At 36.6% G+C, this 17,879-nt stretch overlaps 1 protein-coding gene across 1 annotated transcript in view; it reads right to left on the reverse strand.

Moving 5' to 3' along the window:
• LOC130150829 (potassium voltage-gated channel subfamily KQT member 1-like) overlaps window positions 1-17,879 on the reverse strand; it is a 510,862-nt gene that overhangs the window by 400,860 nt on the left and 92,123 nt on the right. The window contains exons 11-12 of the mRNA XM_056342106.1: window positions 12,687-12,801; window positions 10,571-10,585 (exon numbers count right to left, since the gene is read on the reverse strand). Of these exons, the coding sequence (XP_056198081.1) occupies window positions 10,571-10,585; window positions 12,687-12,801 (130 nt within the window). The remainder of the gene's footprint in view (window positions 1-10,570; window positions 10,586-12,686; window positions 12,802-17,879) is intronic.

The raw sequence follows: 17,879 nt of genomic DNA on the forward strand, positions 1-17,879 counted from the left end.
GTTTTATTTTTTAAATAACAAACTAGCTAAGTAATCACAGGAACATGTGGAAACCTCTAACAAAGCTCTGTCCAAAAAACCAAATACCAATTACATTGTATTATTGGATTTGCATTACTACAGACATAAGTCACAGAACCCACTGGAAAGGATCCTTCAGTAGCAACTCCTGAAGTAAGAGATATCAGCATAAGAACAACTTTATTAGCTCTTTCAGCTTTGTTTTCAGACATATTTTAATACTAATGAGCACCACATACTGTAGACAGCTGACTAAATAAAAAAGGCCATCAAGATTATCTATTTTTGCTAGTCCATGGGTGTAGGCAGTCCAGCTAACATAAACCAGAGGAGATAAGTATCAGTAACTTATGAAAAATGCCATTACAGCATGCTAGAAGCAAAACAGCTATGTGAAATGAGAGGAACAGAACTCAATATAGCGTGCAATGACTGTAAGCTTCAGTGCCCACATACTAAGCTTTCTGTACTGTAATGGTCTGATACATTCATTTTGACCCAGAGACCAGAGATAAATTGTCTTAGCAATACAAACAAACAGCTAAGCAATTAGGGCAAAGTTTTTGGAGAACATAGTGATAACATCTAAAAGCATTGTTGGGTGATGGGGAAAAACAGCTCTGGAGATAGGGCGGTTTAATCTGAAGTAAAAGAGAGTATAATTGCTTCTCCAAATTACAGTGCACTGAAAAAAAAGCAGACAAGCAACTGGCACCGGTATTTGTCTGGCATCTATTTCAGCATATCCAACCTGAAAAGTAACTTTCATTGTCCCATTTGGAGTTAATCAAGTTTTGCCTATAAAAAGATAGATTTGAAATGTGCAGCCGTGAAAGTAGCAGAGTAGATGAATCCGTGAGGAACCACCAGGTTTTAAAGAATTTCTATCATTTAAATTTCCTTAAAGTAACTTATTAAAATAAAGTTTCCAATCACAGAGGTTAACATACTAGTCAAATGATCATAACAATTTTATCTATCAGCTTTTATGTATCAGCCCTATATAGAGGGTCAAATAGATGTACATTAGTTGCAATGCAGAACACTGGCTGAAACAATGTCTATTACTTTTGAGGCACAGAAACAGAGGTAACTAGCAACTAACCTAAATTGTGTGTTGATTTAACAATGAGCATTTGGTTACTGCTTTAGAAATTTGCACAAGATGTTAACTGCACTAACCTAAAGTATTATAAACATTTTAGAAGTCAGTGGAATATCAGGCCTAGAATACATTCCTTCAATGTAAAGAAATCTAAACCGAGTTTAGGTAGGGTTACGCAAGAAAACAGACGTAAGGAGATAAAAGATAATCTCTGCGATTACTACTAATTTTTGTTGTTGTGAACACTCTTGTACACAATAAGATAGTTTTATTAGATGGAGATGCTTGCTTATCACAAAACACCTAAATTTTATTTTAGTGGAAAAGAATTGCAATATGGAAGATATAAATGCACATTGTACTTTTACTGTAGCTGAATTACCAGCTGTCTCATAGTATTCAGTGGGGGAATGATATTGGTATTGTTTTTAAATGCATAATGAAATGAAGATGAACACAGCATTTTTTTTACTAAAGAGCTTATTTTTCCTTGAAACGTATTTCAAAAAAATCAGTAAGACATTTTAAAAGATACAGAATTCAAACACAGGTGTTTTTGGAGCTGTTATAAACGCTCCATAGTCTTAATTCCATCCCAGATAACAGAAGCAGCTTCAATAATTCAGCCATGTCATCTGAACTCCAATGTAATTTAAGGCATTGAAAGCCACCCAAATGAGCATTTATATTTCAACAAGGAAAAGCACTTTACTAGTAATTCCAGAATAAGTTGTACACAGATTAGTAAGCAAGGCAAGACTGCAACACTCCTTGGTAAACATCAAATTCACACTTAGAAAAAGTCTTCATTCTTTTATCTTAGGGTAAATGGACAGTTTACCTGCTTTCTGAGTAGAAGTTAGAGGACAATATTTTTTTTGGTTCAAACTTCACTATGAAGCATCATAACCAAATTAAATCATTTTAATTTGTGATTGATATTATTTTACCAGTTGTCTTGAAAATTTTAAAATAAATTTTCATAATATTGCTAATTATGAAATACCAAAGAAATCACCCATAAAGAGCATTCTCTAACTACACAACTGTTCTCTACATCTGTAATAAAATTTTATTTCCATCTCTTTTCTTCCTCCAATCCTTTCATCAGAACCTATCAATTAACAACGCTGAGCTCCCTTAACTTTCACTTCCAGTCTCTGCATTTTTCTCTGCTCGATACTGCCCTAGAAATAATGGCTGTAGGAGGAACATGTTAGATAGCCAACATCACTTCTTAAGAAAGTAGGCTATGGAAATGAAAAGTCACTCTTTCATCTAGAAGGCGGATTCTGGCTTGCAAGGATGTGCTGTCAACACAATGGTCAGAAATAATGCTCAGATATTAAGGTAAAATGTATAACCCCTACCTTATAGAGAATGCTATTTTTTTTTTTATCCCAGCTCTCCCCTCCACTGCCAAAACTTGAACTCCTAGGAAAACAAATGGTGTTTTTATGCCCTGAAGTTTTTCTCCACTTTTTTCACCCTAATTACTCATACACTCCCCACCAGGAGGGGTGGGCTTTTGGTTTGATAGCTGGGCTGCCTTATTTTCCATCACAGAAGCAGCCCAGGGAAGCAACTAAAGAAGGAAAAAGGAAGGACAACTGGTATATGCAATTTCTGAAATATTTTTCTGTTGAATACTGCAAATACAAAACACATGCTGTGATATAGCTTGTGGGTGGAGCTAGACCAGATCGGGAATGACCTATGTATTTTAGTTACAGACACCTTAAAGTCCTATCACTGTGCTTTTCATATACCCTCAATATACTTTACATAAGTGAACACAATGAAGGGCCTGTTACTAGAATAGGAATATGCAAGATTCATATACATCAAGTTTAGTCTTACATAAAATGTGTTAAGCTTGAAATTATTGCAAAACCACAAGATCAAGATTAAAAAAAAAAAATGTACACTCATTCATTTCTACCTATACCATGATAAAGGACAAAGTTACACTTCTCTGTGCATTGCAATCATGGTTATCCACCAAGGTTTGTGTTTGGGTTTTTTTTCCCCCCAGGAAAACAAATACCATGCTTGCACTTTGTGTTTTGTAAGAATGAGAGACTACAGTGATCTGATAAGAAGGGTTGTACTGTCGTGTTCAGCAAAGAATACACTTTAATGATGTCATTCAAACTTTCCTCAGATGCATATAAATGCAGTTATCAATATTGTCAAGTGTGACAGAGCTTGATTGGAACAGTTACGTGCACTGTAATATGAATCTTTAACTAAAAACCGCAACAAACTACGATGTCCAAACAAAGCCTTTATAAAATGATTCCTCCCTTTACTAGTTTCATACTCACACATACAGACCACACATGCCAATACTGAAGACTAGGTCTAGACCAGTCTAGCTTTTTGCAGCCTTTTTAGCAACAAACAAAAAAGAGTTGCCTTATTTTCGTTCTCTAACTTGCTACTGAGATAAATAATGATTTGAGTAAAACAAAGCCACAAAGGTCTTTTACTTTGATCTGAAAATGGAGACATTCTTTGTAAACTATTTCTTATACAAGACAGATATTTGCAGCCATACATCCAGTCATCTCACCCCTTCATGAAAAATTTTATCCCTGCTCTAAAGTTCTGTGAACTAAATAGAAAACTCATTAAGAAACATTTAATTATATGAAACACCATGGTTTTGTAGAAGCTCCTGTTTCAAAACCAACCTTTTGTTTCAGACTTTACCTTCAGATCTGAACCATTTGTTCCATAGAGGCTTACATGATACATGCACTTAGTTACATTTTGACAACCTTCACTGGGCTGTTACAATAGTCTGTTCTCCAGGAAAAAAAAAAAAAAAAAAGTATAAACCACAATACCAAGTAGAGCCCTTGGGGGTCAGTTAAGTTTCTCATTAAAGTGATGTTCAAGTACATGTAGCACTTTTCCATAGTGTGGCAACTTGCCAATTTAACATTTGGGAAATTCAGATGCTTGTAAATTAAGTTTGTAAGTAAGTTTGTTCAAATAACAAATCGGATTTTGAAAACTGAAACAGGAGTTTCTGTCTCTCATTGTGTTATGGTGCAGTGCCCTCCACTGGCCAAATGTCCTCACAAAAACAGAAGCAAAAAACTCAAAAGTTGCTCTTCAGACTAAAACCAAACCAAACCCCCTCCAAAAAGCCCTCAGAAGCAGCGTCAGATTCTCTGAATGGTTATTACATAACGGCACCAGTTTATACTAATGCCAGCCTTGCTTTCATATCACATGGTAATGAAAAAACGTTGGGTACTGAAATAAATCCTGAAGCAGCCTTTTTAAAGAGTTTGAAATTAGAGGTGACAATACAAAAATAAGTGCTGCTAAGAAGTCTAACAACATAAAGCCTTATAATGGTAAAAAGACTACCGCCAGATTAGCAATTACTACTGTCTGTTGAATTTTACCTTTTCAGTTCAGTAATGACAGACCCTCATCTAAATTTCTCTTTGAAGCTATTAATAATGCTTTTGAGTTCAGTGGAAATAATTAGTTGCATCAGTACCACCTATATTTAATGTAATTGGGAGTGAAAGTTAGTAAGCATCGAGAGCCAACAGCACAATGAGAAAGCTGGAAACAAGATACAAATACACATGCAAACACCCTCCCTTCATGTTACTGTGTGGTTGCCTACTTACTAGTTTTTCATATCTGCCTCTCACTTTGTTTTATGTTTCAAAATTATGGATGAAATATAAATGCAGTGGTGGCAGGCAAACTGCAACATCTTCAGGTATATTCTGTACTCCGACCAACCTTGCTTCTGTTATTTGGCCAACCCACTCCTCTTGGGTGATGTTACCATTCCCTTCACTAGCTGGTTGATGGCCAGTATTGCTTCACAACTTTCTCCAGTAACTATATTCGCCCAGTGACAACATTGGCAGTATTTACATGATACACCAAGTGCCTGATCATTCTTTCAAAATTTAAGAACAGAATTTTAAAATCATCTATGAACATGTGCAAAAGGACAACAGGTGGTACAAGAGATCTAGCTGATTATTAAGGACTCCAGGTACACTACCTTAGCAGTTAAAGTTATTAATAAGCTTTCAGTAGATTCAATTATCCTACAAAAGATTACTATTACTAGATCTAATTATATTCAGTGTGATTGATTTGCTGGTGATAATGTGAACTGTTTCTTTAATAAGACTAAAAGCAATAGGCTGTAGGAGGAAGTTACAATAAAAGCATAAAGATAAATGGTGTTTGCACAGGTAGATCAAAACCGTAGAAAGATTGAAAATATGCTTGGTGTTAAGGGTTCCACATGTTGGATTTTCAAGCAGAGCCAAAGAAGGACACAAAAGTATTCTTAAGTCCCTGGTAAAACCTTCACTGCCATCTACAGATCGAGGGGATAACTGGAAGGCTGAAATAAAGCTGATAGATTTAACATCAAGTGCTGACAATAACTTAAAGCAAAATACAGCGCCATTTTATTTGAGCACATCTAATATAAACTTTAAGGCCTAACATAAGTTTTGGAGTTTTTTTCTATTTGGTTTGTATAAATTTGCTGTGTTAGTGGGCAACAGATGAAACTAGTCATATTTCATATCTGTCAGTCCTATGATAAACTACTTCCAGTAGAAAAAAGAAAGTCCAACACTGTTCCTAAACTTGTTTTTAAGGAGAAAAGCTAAATGCCAAAACTAATCATGAAGCATCTTCCTTTAACTATAGTTGCGTTGCATGGATTACTAACAATGGTGGGATTTTCCACTCCACTGAAGAGCAGTGCTAAGCGTGTGTGTGTGTGTCCCCAATCTCTATAGACCCCTGTTCTGGTGAAGTGGGACCAGCTTTGGTGCTCTCTTCTTCCAGGCAGCCTGGAGCGAGCTGAAACACCAGACAAAAATAACTTCTTTACCTTATTAAGCCTCAGTCCTCACAGAAGATTCTGTTCCTCATTGAAGATTAATTTGTGATACTCCTTTTGTATCAGGATGCACCAGTGATAGAGCAAGGCATTCAGCCATCCTTACCCTCAGAGCCTCAGTTTCCCGTTTGAAGGACACATTACATTGTAGGCCTTGAGGTTTTGCAGCCATTGCTTTATGTCACATCTATCTTTCACTCCTCCTCAGTGTTGTTATAAAGCTTTTGGCAATAAGCCATTTCCTCTTTTTAGGCAGATATTCCCACTTCCTGTGATTGTGCAATAACCCCCTACTAACACTGAGTTGTTCTACTAATCATATTGCAGATCTCCCTTGTACAAACTAAAAGCTGTTTCTCATACTATGAGCTTGAAAGAAAATAATTGGAGGTGGGAACAGTGGATCTCTCATTGCTTCCACATTCAGATCTCTGTGTTTCTATTGCACCATTTTAAGACCTCAGACTGAAATAGTATGCCATTTTCACAGCCATGTTACATATCATTTAATACACAGGAATGTAGCAGAAGTACATAAATGTTTCTTGCATAGAATTGTTTTAGCCAGAATTGTATTAAGCCCCCCATTCCTTAACATGATTTGACTCTGTTATAGACAGGGCCTCAGAAAGAAGAACAACTGTTGGTCTCACTCTCAACCCATGAAAAGTAATTAAGACCCCACTTTCCCGTGGGGAACAGGTGTAGCTATCACTTCCCTGGCAGCCTGTTCCAGCTGAAGAGTTATTACTACAGCTGTTCAGCTGATGGCAATTACAACTGACGATGGTCATTGTATGTGGATCTCACCTTCTAAAGGTTTCCTCCCAAGAGAACCGATGTGATGACTGCTGAACTGCAGCATTACACTACTTTCTGCTAGGAGACCAACTGACATTTACCTTTACGTGACCTTAGTGAGCTACAAAACGCATACTCAACCACAGTTGCTTAACCATGCTGACATACAGAATTTCTAACTTTTGCTTTTCCTTACAGTGTAAAGAGCTTTAAACACCACAGCTTTAAACCACAGAACTCTGAAAAACAAAAACAGGATGTCTGCCTCAAAAGCTGGTGCTGTGTGTATTTTTCCTGAGACTGTGCTATCTGAGACCAGGTTGGTATAGTCTTTCAATACAGTCTGTTGGCCAACTTTCTCTTTCCTGCTGGAAGGTCAGTTCTGGTATATATGAAGAAAATACTTTCATGGCCAAGGATTGTCATGCAGATTTTGACGACAACAATAGGACCAACTGGAGATTAAAAAAAAATAAATTAAGGCTGTGTTCAGTGGTCTCCTTTACTCTTGCAAAGCTCCAGTGCAGCTAGGGAGAATCCAGAAAAGGGCAAACACCATTTGCACAATTCAACATAGGAACAACACTCTTTGTTTACTCTTCTTCCTCAAGAGTGGGTTTTGATACTGCAAGAGTATGTTAGTGAAGGTCTACAGGACTTGTAGTTGAATAAACTACTTCAGCTGGAAGGGACCTACAATGATCATTTGGTCCAACTGCCTGAGCACCTCAGGGCTGACCAGAAGTTAAAGTACGTTAAGGGCATTATCCAAATGCCTCTTAAACACTGACAAGCTTTGTGGCATCTACCACTTCTCTAGGAAGCCTGTTCCAATGTTTGACCACTCTCTTGGTAAAGAACTGTTCCCTTATGCTTGGGTTAAACCTTCCCTGACACAGCTTTGAACCATTCCCATGCACCTTGTCACTGGATCCCAGGGAGGAGAGATCAGCACCTCCCTCCCTACTCCCCCTCCCCAGGAAGCTGTAGAGAGCAATGAGGCACCCCCTCAGCCTCCTTTTCTCCAAACTAACCAAGCCCAAATTCCTTAGCCACACCTTATAGGACATGCCTTTCAGCCCTTTCACTAGCTTTGTTGCCCTCCTTCGGACATATTCAAGAACGTTCACATCCTTGTTTGTCAATCAAGCCCCATACCCATCTCCAAAGGCTGTGCCACTCAGCACAGGTAAAGCACAACTGTAATTTCTGGTTTGAACTGTCATTAGGAGTAGCCAGCCTTAAATATTCTGACTAGGAAGAAGGAGCAAAAATCCACTCAGGCTTGTCCCTGCTCTCATTCTGATGTGTATTTCTCTTCCTTTCTTCCTTTTGTCACTCACCAAATTCATACACACTTACGAGAGGTTTTATTTGCATTTTTGTTGCTTACAGACACAGTTGAAGAATTAGCAAGCTTACAGCTTAGTCATTTTACAGACCTCAACAGCATCAGCTCTTTTGCTCAAAGACCTTGTGATATGCATGATAGGCTGCATCAGACAGATAAAATAGTCCTGCCAATAATGGACAGGAAACAAGATTTTAAAAGAAAAAAACAAACAAAAATCACAGACTGCCGCTTGCTTAATCAGTGCCATTTTGAGAAGCATCTCTTGCCTCTTTCAGTAGTAAATAACCTGTTATAGAGATGCAGGAATTTGCCAAGTATTATTTTTACAAGCAGGCCTAATTCTATACCAGATGCTCCCTTTTTCTGTCAGAACATCTGTGTGCATACAGCAGGAAATTAAAAAGAGGGGCTTCAAGACATAACATCATAGAGAAAGACATGGCACTATGCACCATGTTGAACCAAGTTGAATGATGGGTCCATCTTCAAATTGTTTGATTTTACATATTCCACCAAAACATTGAGGTGATACAAAGAAAGTGCTACAGTAAGCAAGAAAGAGCAAAGTGATAAAAATGAAGTTTCCAGCTCTAGCAGTAACTTTCTCAAGATTTCGACCTTCCCTAATGTTTAGCTTGATTTAGATAGTTACCACTATACACAGAATAACCCTAAGGACTTAAGCAAACGTGCTGTAAAGAGACAAACAATCTCCAGGTTTTCTTCTAGTTTTAAAGCACAAACCAAACATTATTTTGCAGTCTCTCTAAACACTGATGGAGTCATCTTCTGACTGTTTAGCAAGGAACTTGAATAATTGGGTGGATAAATACATCAGACAATGAAATAGTCTAACCATTTATTGTTAAAAACAGAACTACTCATCAACTGATTTAAATTAGCATATTTATTTCTGTCAGATTTGATTCATCTCTAACAACATCATTCTTATTCAACTTCAGGCACCTCAGAAGCAGCCAGTATAAAACAACATAGCTCCACTCAGGTCAGCAACACCACGTGATTTTTAACCCTCAGAGCCTGGGTCAGAGATACTCAGCAAGAACTTCATACAACCATGGCAATATATACTGAACAAGATGCTTTTGTTCCCTAACTCAGAACATTGAGTTTTTCTACATTTTTTCCCCAGATAACTGGAAACAAGCATCATCCCAACACTATCTACAGAAAGGTATGTTAAGCTCAATTTGCAAACTTGCTGTTTGGTTTTGGTTTTGACACCTTCCACCTTCTACCAGGATGGCTTACCCTTCTCCAAACTTGCATGGATCACTAACATCAGAAGTCCAATATTGGATCTATTAACCACTGAAACCTGAGCAGTGGTGCAACTCATTGGTTTGCTTTCACTCAAGAAACATTCTTAAATGGTAGCATCGCCAGTTTCCAACTAGCCTGGTAGGTTTTGATGAACAACCACTTTTGTTACAGCGAGATTAACGCACATGCAGATTGATGCAACAGATGATCGTCCAAGGTACCATGGCTCAAGGATAGGAACTTTGTTCCCCTGGGACAATATCTGCCTTCCCACACAATGAAGGGAGATTTGAGGACATTATAGCCAAAAGTAAAGGTTCCTGTCACCAGAGAATGTCTCCTGTCATATGTGTAGCAGAATTTCAGAAGAATCAACTATTCATATTACAGAAAAAAAACCCTCAAAACATTGCAGTTGTAGACCTGATATTTCATGTTTAATAACCAACATCTTGCAAAGTTTAGAAAATGACCAGTTATTTGCTTTGGAATAAAGGTACACTGTGTGATTGATTTTGTAACTCCTAACACTTGTTGAAGGCAAGGAAAACTTTGCCTTTTGGCAGCTTGACAAAGAAGCGTGCCATGTGAAACTGTCACCATCATAGCATACTGTCATTAACCGTTATGTGAAAGCCATGTTTTCACTTTGTAAACTGCAAGGGTTGATTGCATATACACACACACCTTTGGCTAAATTCTACTCTTGGAATAATTTTTGTCTAATTCATTGACTGCATTTTTACTCTAGGAGGAAGATTTGTTGCACTAGTTATCAAATGTGTTATTTCCAAATAAGATAAACCCACTTCCCATCACATAGTTCACTCCAAATCAAGGGGAGATTTCACTGGGATCTAACTGGTACGTAACTCCAGAGCATGAAATAACATATGTGAACAAACAGAATAACTTTTTTCTCGCCAGGTGAACAAGCAAAATAAAAATGGAACTTTTAACGGGGGTGTGTGGGGGTGAATCCCATTACAAATTCCAAGGCACAATAGTGTAGGGAATACACTACTAAGTAGAAAGCAAAAGCCATGCTGTTTTGGAAAGCTCACACACCAAAACAAGTATTACAGACATGAAGACTTACCTGCATATACTTCTGCTAAAACACAAGACAAATAATCATGCTAAGTATATCCAATATTCATGTAGAAGACATGCATATCAGGCAAATACAGTGTTAATATCTTACTGTTTGCATTAAAAATGGCAGTTTAAATCCAAGATCCATAAATACATCATGTTCTGTGCTTGTTCAAAGTTCACAATTAGAATAATGAGATATTTCTACTCAGGAATTGGAACAACTCTTAAATGAATGCATCCTACTGAGGAAAATTACACACATACAAAATGAGATTATCAGTGATAAAGGTGGAAACTGGCATGCTTGACTTTAGAAGTGTAAAACTATATGAAATGGTGTTTTGTCTTTGCTTTTGCATAGTGCCTTTATAACTTAGAGTCTTATAAGTCTTAGAGTTTAATAATCCTTAATTTAGCAAAAAACAGTTGCAATATCATTCTGTTTATAGGTTCCTGACATTCATATACTATTAATTCCTCTTAATGTGGCTTGAAATCATGTAGCATATTACTTCAAATACTCTCTGTATTTTAAATGTTTTTCATTTGTACATTTGGTTAGCTTTCTATTATTCCTTTACTTACTTTCCACATGAGAAATGCATATCAGCTCTAACATGAGCTAGAAAAGCAGGTACAGTTTGCAAGGTACACTGTGCAGAATAACATAAAATAACACCATTTTTCATGCACTAAGTAGTAGAAATAAGATTAGAATGGTTTCTTTGCAAATGTAAAATCCTGTGCTTGCACTGTGCAAATTAAAAAAGAGACCAATTTGAATGGAACAATTTATAGTTCTCTGATTTCAAAGGTCCAAAAGTTAGCATGTGGGGAAATAGAAGCACCAGGGTATCTTGTATAAAAGCATAGTATAGTTGCTATGTGTCTACTACATCTATCTGTCAGAGTTACTTAGGCAGAAAGTAACCATATGATGTGAAATAACACATATTAAAAGCAATCAACACTATAGATTGGAATCACGTTGCTTTCAAATTCATCCTGAAAACCACTGTATATGTTTTTCCCTATCTGAAGGTAAGCAACAATTTTTTTCTTTTCAATCTTAGATATTCACTAAAGGGTTTTTCCAATGACAGTTGCATTTTTTTCTCTTGCAAACACGAACTCAGGTGAGTTTTTCACCACCATTAACGTAATGTCTAAACAGCTAGTTACACCTTCATGAGCTTGTGTCAGCTATACCATACTTTTAGGTCATATATCACTGCTAACTCAAGCATTCTATTCATCAGCATTGTTTGTATCAGTTTCTGCATGTGAGATAAAACCTCAGTATGATACCTGGATGCTCTGGCCTATCCAGGCCTTGCTGTATGCTTTAACGCTCTGCTTTGCATTTGAAATTTACTCCAGAATCCCCATCCCCAACACCTGAACTGTACGTTATTGGACAAAAGCATGAAGGTTACTCAAGGTCATGTCAAAACACAACATGGAGGTGGTCCTGCGTAAAGATACTATTGCTTATTTCAATAAATAGACATTTCCTAAACCAAATGCAAACAACAGAAAAGATCATTCACAACTGCAGCAAACTCATCAATAATGGGGATTTTCTGTCCTGGTCAATCCAGGCACCTTCAGCATCTCCTGATTTTACTTTCATATTTTTGGAACATTGTTTCCTTACAAGTGTGCATACTTTATCAAAATATCATACAGTGTAGCCTTTCTATTTTCAGGCTGTATCTATAAATGACCATTTATGTTTGCAATCAATTCATAAGTTATTCATATTAGGAGTCCTTTAGAACTCTGATTCAGAATTCTACAAAGTATAAACCTACCTGTAAAACTCAATTTCAGGAACTGCGTCAGCTGCCTTTAAAAGTAAAACAACAAAGACAACAACTCTGCAAGACACCCATCACAGAGCAACGCTTCTCTTTCCAAGTGTCTGACTGCTTTCATTAAACTTAAAGCTAAACTTGCATTTTCTAGAAATGTTCACATACAGTTAAATAACATCAAACTCATAATCACTTCAAGTGCAGCCAGCCAAAGAATAATTCTTCTATTCAGTGATAAGTCTCCCTTACCATTAATGAGTATTCAGATTATCAATTATTAAAAGTTGTTGTTCCACTTACTGTGCCACGTCGGATACAGCTGGCAGTGGCGACTCTTCTGATATAAGGTCAATGTCATCAGTAAAGCTGTGGGCCCGCGACATTTCTTGGGTATTCCCTTCTAAACGTGTTTTCACTGCACAAATAATTTAAAGAAGTCATAATAATTTAGAGAAACAACATATACAAGCTCTTTGCCTTGCTTAAGATATTGTGCAGTAGATAAATCGTTCTAATGAGATATGGCTTCCTTTTTTGTCAGAATCTGTGAAGCTGATGCTTATAACACATGCCATACAAAAATATATATGTGCGTATATATATACACGGCTCAAATACACAGGAACCTCTTGCAAGAAAGGATTGCCTTCTTCAGGCCAACCTCCCTGTAGGCAGAAATTCACCATACCCACAATGTCAATGTGAGCATGATGATAGAAACAATCTGACTTTTATTTCCTCAGTTAATACTATTTGATAGGTATACTTCAATTCCTCTAAAACCCTTTAGAAAAATGTTATTGCTATTAACATATAAACAGTACTTTTGTTTCAAATATTCTATTTGGTCACTATATTCACCAGTGTTCAAAAATTCTTCCATGGTCCAGGGAAAAGGCTCCAGCCTCAGGTGTTTGAATGCAGTCAGCTCAGCAGGGGAACCATGACACATACAAAGCTGTATGTAGCTCAGCTTGTTTCAAGGGTAAGAAAGCTGCAGATTTCATTACGTATTGGGAAGACGTATGAAGGCCAACAAATGAAGGAGTTCACTCAGAGACTGCAAAAACCAAAGTGCAGCTCTGCAACTGACAAATAAATGTTTTAAAAAGCTCTATCCTCAAAACTCTTTTTCATCAAATATAGGGCTGACTTCCACCATAAACGTGAAGTACACATGTACCTGCCTTTCTGAGTTTAGCTGAATCAGCATTCATAAACAATTTGTGCTTTAAGACCTTTTCAATATTTTTCTCACATTTTGTCCAAAAGCTATTAAGTACATCTAGCTTAAATTGCTGTGATCTGAAATAGCAGGGGTTTTTTCATAACTACTAGTAATTTTAAGTTTCTAAGAAAGCTCCCTACCTATCTTAACTCTGACCGTTCTTGAAAGCACATTCACTTATGAGCTGGCAGAGTCTAATGTGGAAAATACACAGGATGACACAAATTCAAGGGAGGGAAAAATAAATGTTTGCAGGGGGAAGAAATCACTAAAATTGTGTCAAACAAAACATGTAAAAGACTAAGTAGCATCATTTGCATACACTGTGATGAGTAAGAAGGAAAACATCCCACAACAAATGAGAAATTTTGCCTCCTAGAAAACCAAGGTGTTAAAATCTCAAGCTAATTCTATAGCATCACATTGGCTGGACTACATTACAAGCTAAACATTAAAAAGCATAAAAGAACAGAGCTTACTACTGGAAGAGCCATAGCATAAATCATATTCCTATCAGTTCCTACTACACAATGGACTGCTGAAATGGCAACAGAAGGACCTAGTTAATTCACGGGGGTTTGCCTTCTTTATAGCGAAGATACTACAATTACTGCAATGCATTTGTCACGATAAGAAAGAGGTTTCTTTCTAGCTTATGTAAGTATTAAGAGAAAGAAGAGCTTCTCCTAGAAGCACTGCTCTTAAATATCAAGTTAAAGCAGAAATCACAGCTCTGAGGCTCATAATATTTGGGTGGTGATAATTCCCTACTCCTCTCAGAGCCACTTGACTCAATTCAAAGTCAGTTCAGGTTCATGTTTTGTAGCATATTAATCCATCACAAAAGAATACCAGTTTTATCCTTATAACTTGAAAAATAAAACCTATTAAATACTAAAATCTCCTTATGCTTTTATCAGCCGTTTATTCTGGGTGTTCCTACTTTAAAATATTAATCCATTAATAATTTTTTCTGGTCCACATGTCCCAACATTAGCATCAATGGTAAATGCAAGTAAAATGTCCTCTGTTCTAAATATTTTCTGTCCTTGAGGTGACTGTCAGAGTCACAAGCAGTGAACTTCCAAAACTCCTTTACACAGCAATGTACAGCCATAAATCAAAAATTTCCAAAACCCACACAAAAAGGAACAAAAAAATTTTTCAATGTCAAGAAGCCATAAGCTTCTGAGCAATAAAGTAATTATTAATAATTCATGATAATGCTTTCATCTTGAGGAAATGTGGAGCATTAAAATACATTCAACACATGGCAGCAATACTTTCCAGAAATAAAACTCAAAGCTGTAATGCCCAGCTACCACATATCTTAAGTTTTTAACAGCTGCAGCTCAAGCCAGAAGAACTATATCTTCCCTCTCAATATTTATTTTAATAAGCTTTCCTTTTCCAAACTGAATTTATGGCAATTAATGCTTAATTTTTGTTGTTGCAGAGTAGCAAGGAGGGGACACAAAGAAATATGAAGGGGAAAGAAGAGAAACCATCCTTTCTTTCCACATCCTACTACTCATAACACGAAGCTGTACCTATTTAGTTATAAAATATTATGTATTTTCTGACATCAAAAGTTGGAAGCAGCAAGTTGAAAATACAGAATAGTATCTACCACAGTACAACACATAGCAGTGAATACCACACACCTAGGAATCCATGGAACAGATCAACTCATTAAATGAAACAGCAAAAGGAAAGCTAAGTTTAGTATACTTCTATTTTTTCGTTCAGTGTCCGTTTCTAAAATGGTAAGAATATATAATAAACACATCAAAACCTAACCTAGAGGTATTTTTGTAATGCTGCCTAGCTTTAACTTTAGATTTCTTATCTATATTACACTAACTTGTTTTTGTAGTGTGGGGAAAAGTGAACTCCCAATTTACAATTGCAGTAGAAAATATGCTTGCAAATGGGTTCCATCACCATTGTCATCCTCAAATAGGCAATGCATACCAATACCAGGACAACATAGCCAGGAAGACTTTGCACTATTCTCTTCTCAGATAAAGGTGAAAAAAGTAGGTCTCCTCTATTGCAAATAATGCCAACTTACTGTTATAACAGTATTATATATATATATAGTGTAAACTAACTGTTAGTTAGTTTTTTCCATATTCACCAAAAAATCCCAAACACAAATGTAAAGATAATCCATACTGTTCCCACACAGTCTATTATACAAAAGTCTCCAGAGAATTGCAGTGGCTGCTTATGTTATATAGAACAGTACCTGAAATTGCTATTCCTAGGAATACAAACACCAAATAACTTGAATGAAAGGAGATATCTGGCAAATTAAACTGGGAAAACACAGTTACATGGATAGAAATGGATGGTAAATTTGTGTCAGTTTAACATAAAAGGGTACTCGTCCAGCAAATATTTATTCCTCAAATTGTTAAGCAATAGACTATTGTGAAGACAGTGCCAAGTAACTGGTGACAGGGGAGAGCTCACAGAGCAGATGAAGATGACCAGGAAAGCTGTAGAGCTGCATGTAAAAACATAGGGCTGGAGAAAGTTCAGATGGGACATAAAAGGTAAGAAACTAAAGCAGTGTTCAAAGCAGTAAAAAGGTTAACATATAAAGAATGCTGATTAGGATAAAGTCTCCTCTACTAGATGAAAGTAAGGGTAGGGGCTTTTCTGTTTGGGTCTTTTGCTTGTTTGGTTGGTTGGTTTTAAAACAGACAACTCTAAAAAACAAGCTTGAGACCAAGTAAATTCCAATCTATTCTGTCAGTGCCACTGTCTTTTAGTCACTCTCAGATGAGAAGTTGTTAAAACACTCTCTTATAACACCCCTCCTCTACTACTCAATGTAACATCTATGAAGTAAGCATAATTTTTTTATTTTTATATGTAAGGCTGCACCTTGACAGAAAACTCAGATGGCTATGCTTATTTTACCAACAGGGAGGAACTACATGTGAGATCACAGCATTATTACTTGTTGTCTTTCTTGTGGCAGGAACTGATATCACCCCACTGCTCAAAATTCATTGTTTTTGAAGCTGTATAGAGAGTCATGGCACTCTGAGGCCTAGACCGATGCACTTTCAAATCCTTACTTTCCTCAGGAAAAAAGGAAACAATGGCTTATGAAAGCCAAAGCACCTGTAAGTGTCTGACACCTGATCACCAGCCAGCCTTTCAAAACCTTTTCAACTTACTATTATTATTCATCTCAGCAGACAAATGGTATTCTAGCTTATTTGAGCAGTCATACTGGAAGAATACAGAATTGGCAAAACATATCATTAGCATAGACTGAATAACTTCTTCATGAGTTATGAGAGCTTTTCTTCATTACTACTGTGGAACTAAAGTGTCGGAGTATACTAGATACGAAAGCTATTTTTATTTTCATTTTTTGGAAAAGTGTTAAAAATCTGAGCTTCTGAAGATGGGATTTTAAATCCTTAATAGGTATTCAAATGCAAGCCATCAGCAAATGCTAAATACTCATATAGTCCCATACAAAACTCTAAGAGCTACAAGTGCCCAGTACAGTTTTAAAAGTCAAGCCACTTTATGTACCTAATTTTAGGCATCTAAATTTATTGTCATTAGAGACATAGCTGATACTGCAATTCTTGTACATTCTCTCTGAATTTGATTTTGCTCCCAGAAGACCTGCAGAATAAGACCAAAATGAATTAAACAGTAGTTTGCTAGCAGAATAGAAACAAAAGAGCATGTGAAAAAGGGAATTGAGGAACAAGAAAAAAATTGTTGTGCTGCAAACATATTGCTAAGTATATTCTAAAGCGTCATGCACTATTGCTGCTGTACTTAGTTACATGTTTGGCTGCAAGTGTTTTAGATAAACTTCAACATCTGGTTTCCTGTGTATCTGATTTGTAACAATCAGCACTCAAAATGCACTAATGCTGACTTTATTTGTTGTACATTCTTTTGTTTAGATAAGCCTGCAGGACAAATTACATACTGACTTACACCCCATGGAACCACAACCACTCTTTACATCTATCAGGACAGCATGGAAATGTAAATGAATACCAACACAAAATTCAAAATCACAAAAGGCATGTATTACTGGAAAACACGTAAAGAGAAAACAAGGAAACATACTTTTGAATATATAAGAAGAAACTGTTACCTACTCAACTGCCTGAACATCTTTGTAAGACCTAGCAAACAAGAAGGATGCAACACATTCACAAAAAAACCACCAAAAATTTTCTACAGTATCATAGTTATAGAACTACTTAAAAAATACA

The sequence above is a fragment of the Falco biarmicus genome, chromosome 5 (genome assembly GCF_023638135.1).
Source record: "Falco biarmicus isolate bFalBia1 chromosome 5, bFalBia1.pri, whole genome shotgun sequence".
Classification (NCBI taxonomy): domain Eukaryota; kingdom Metazoa; phylum Chordata; class Aves; order Falconiformes; family Falconidae; genus Falco; species Falco biarmicus.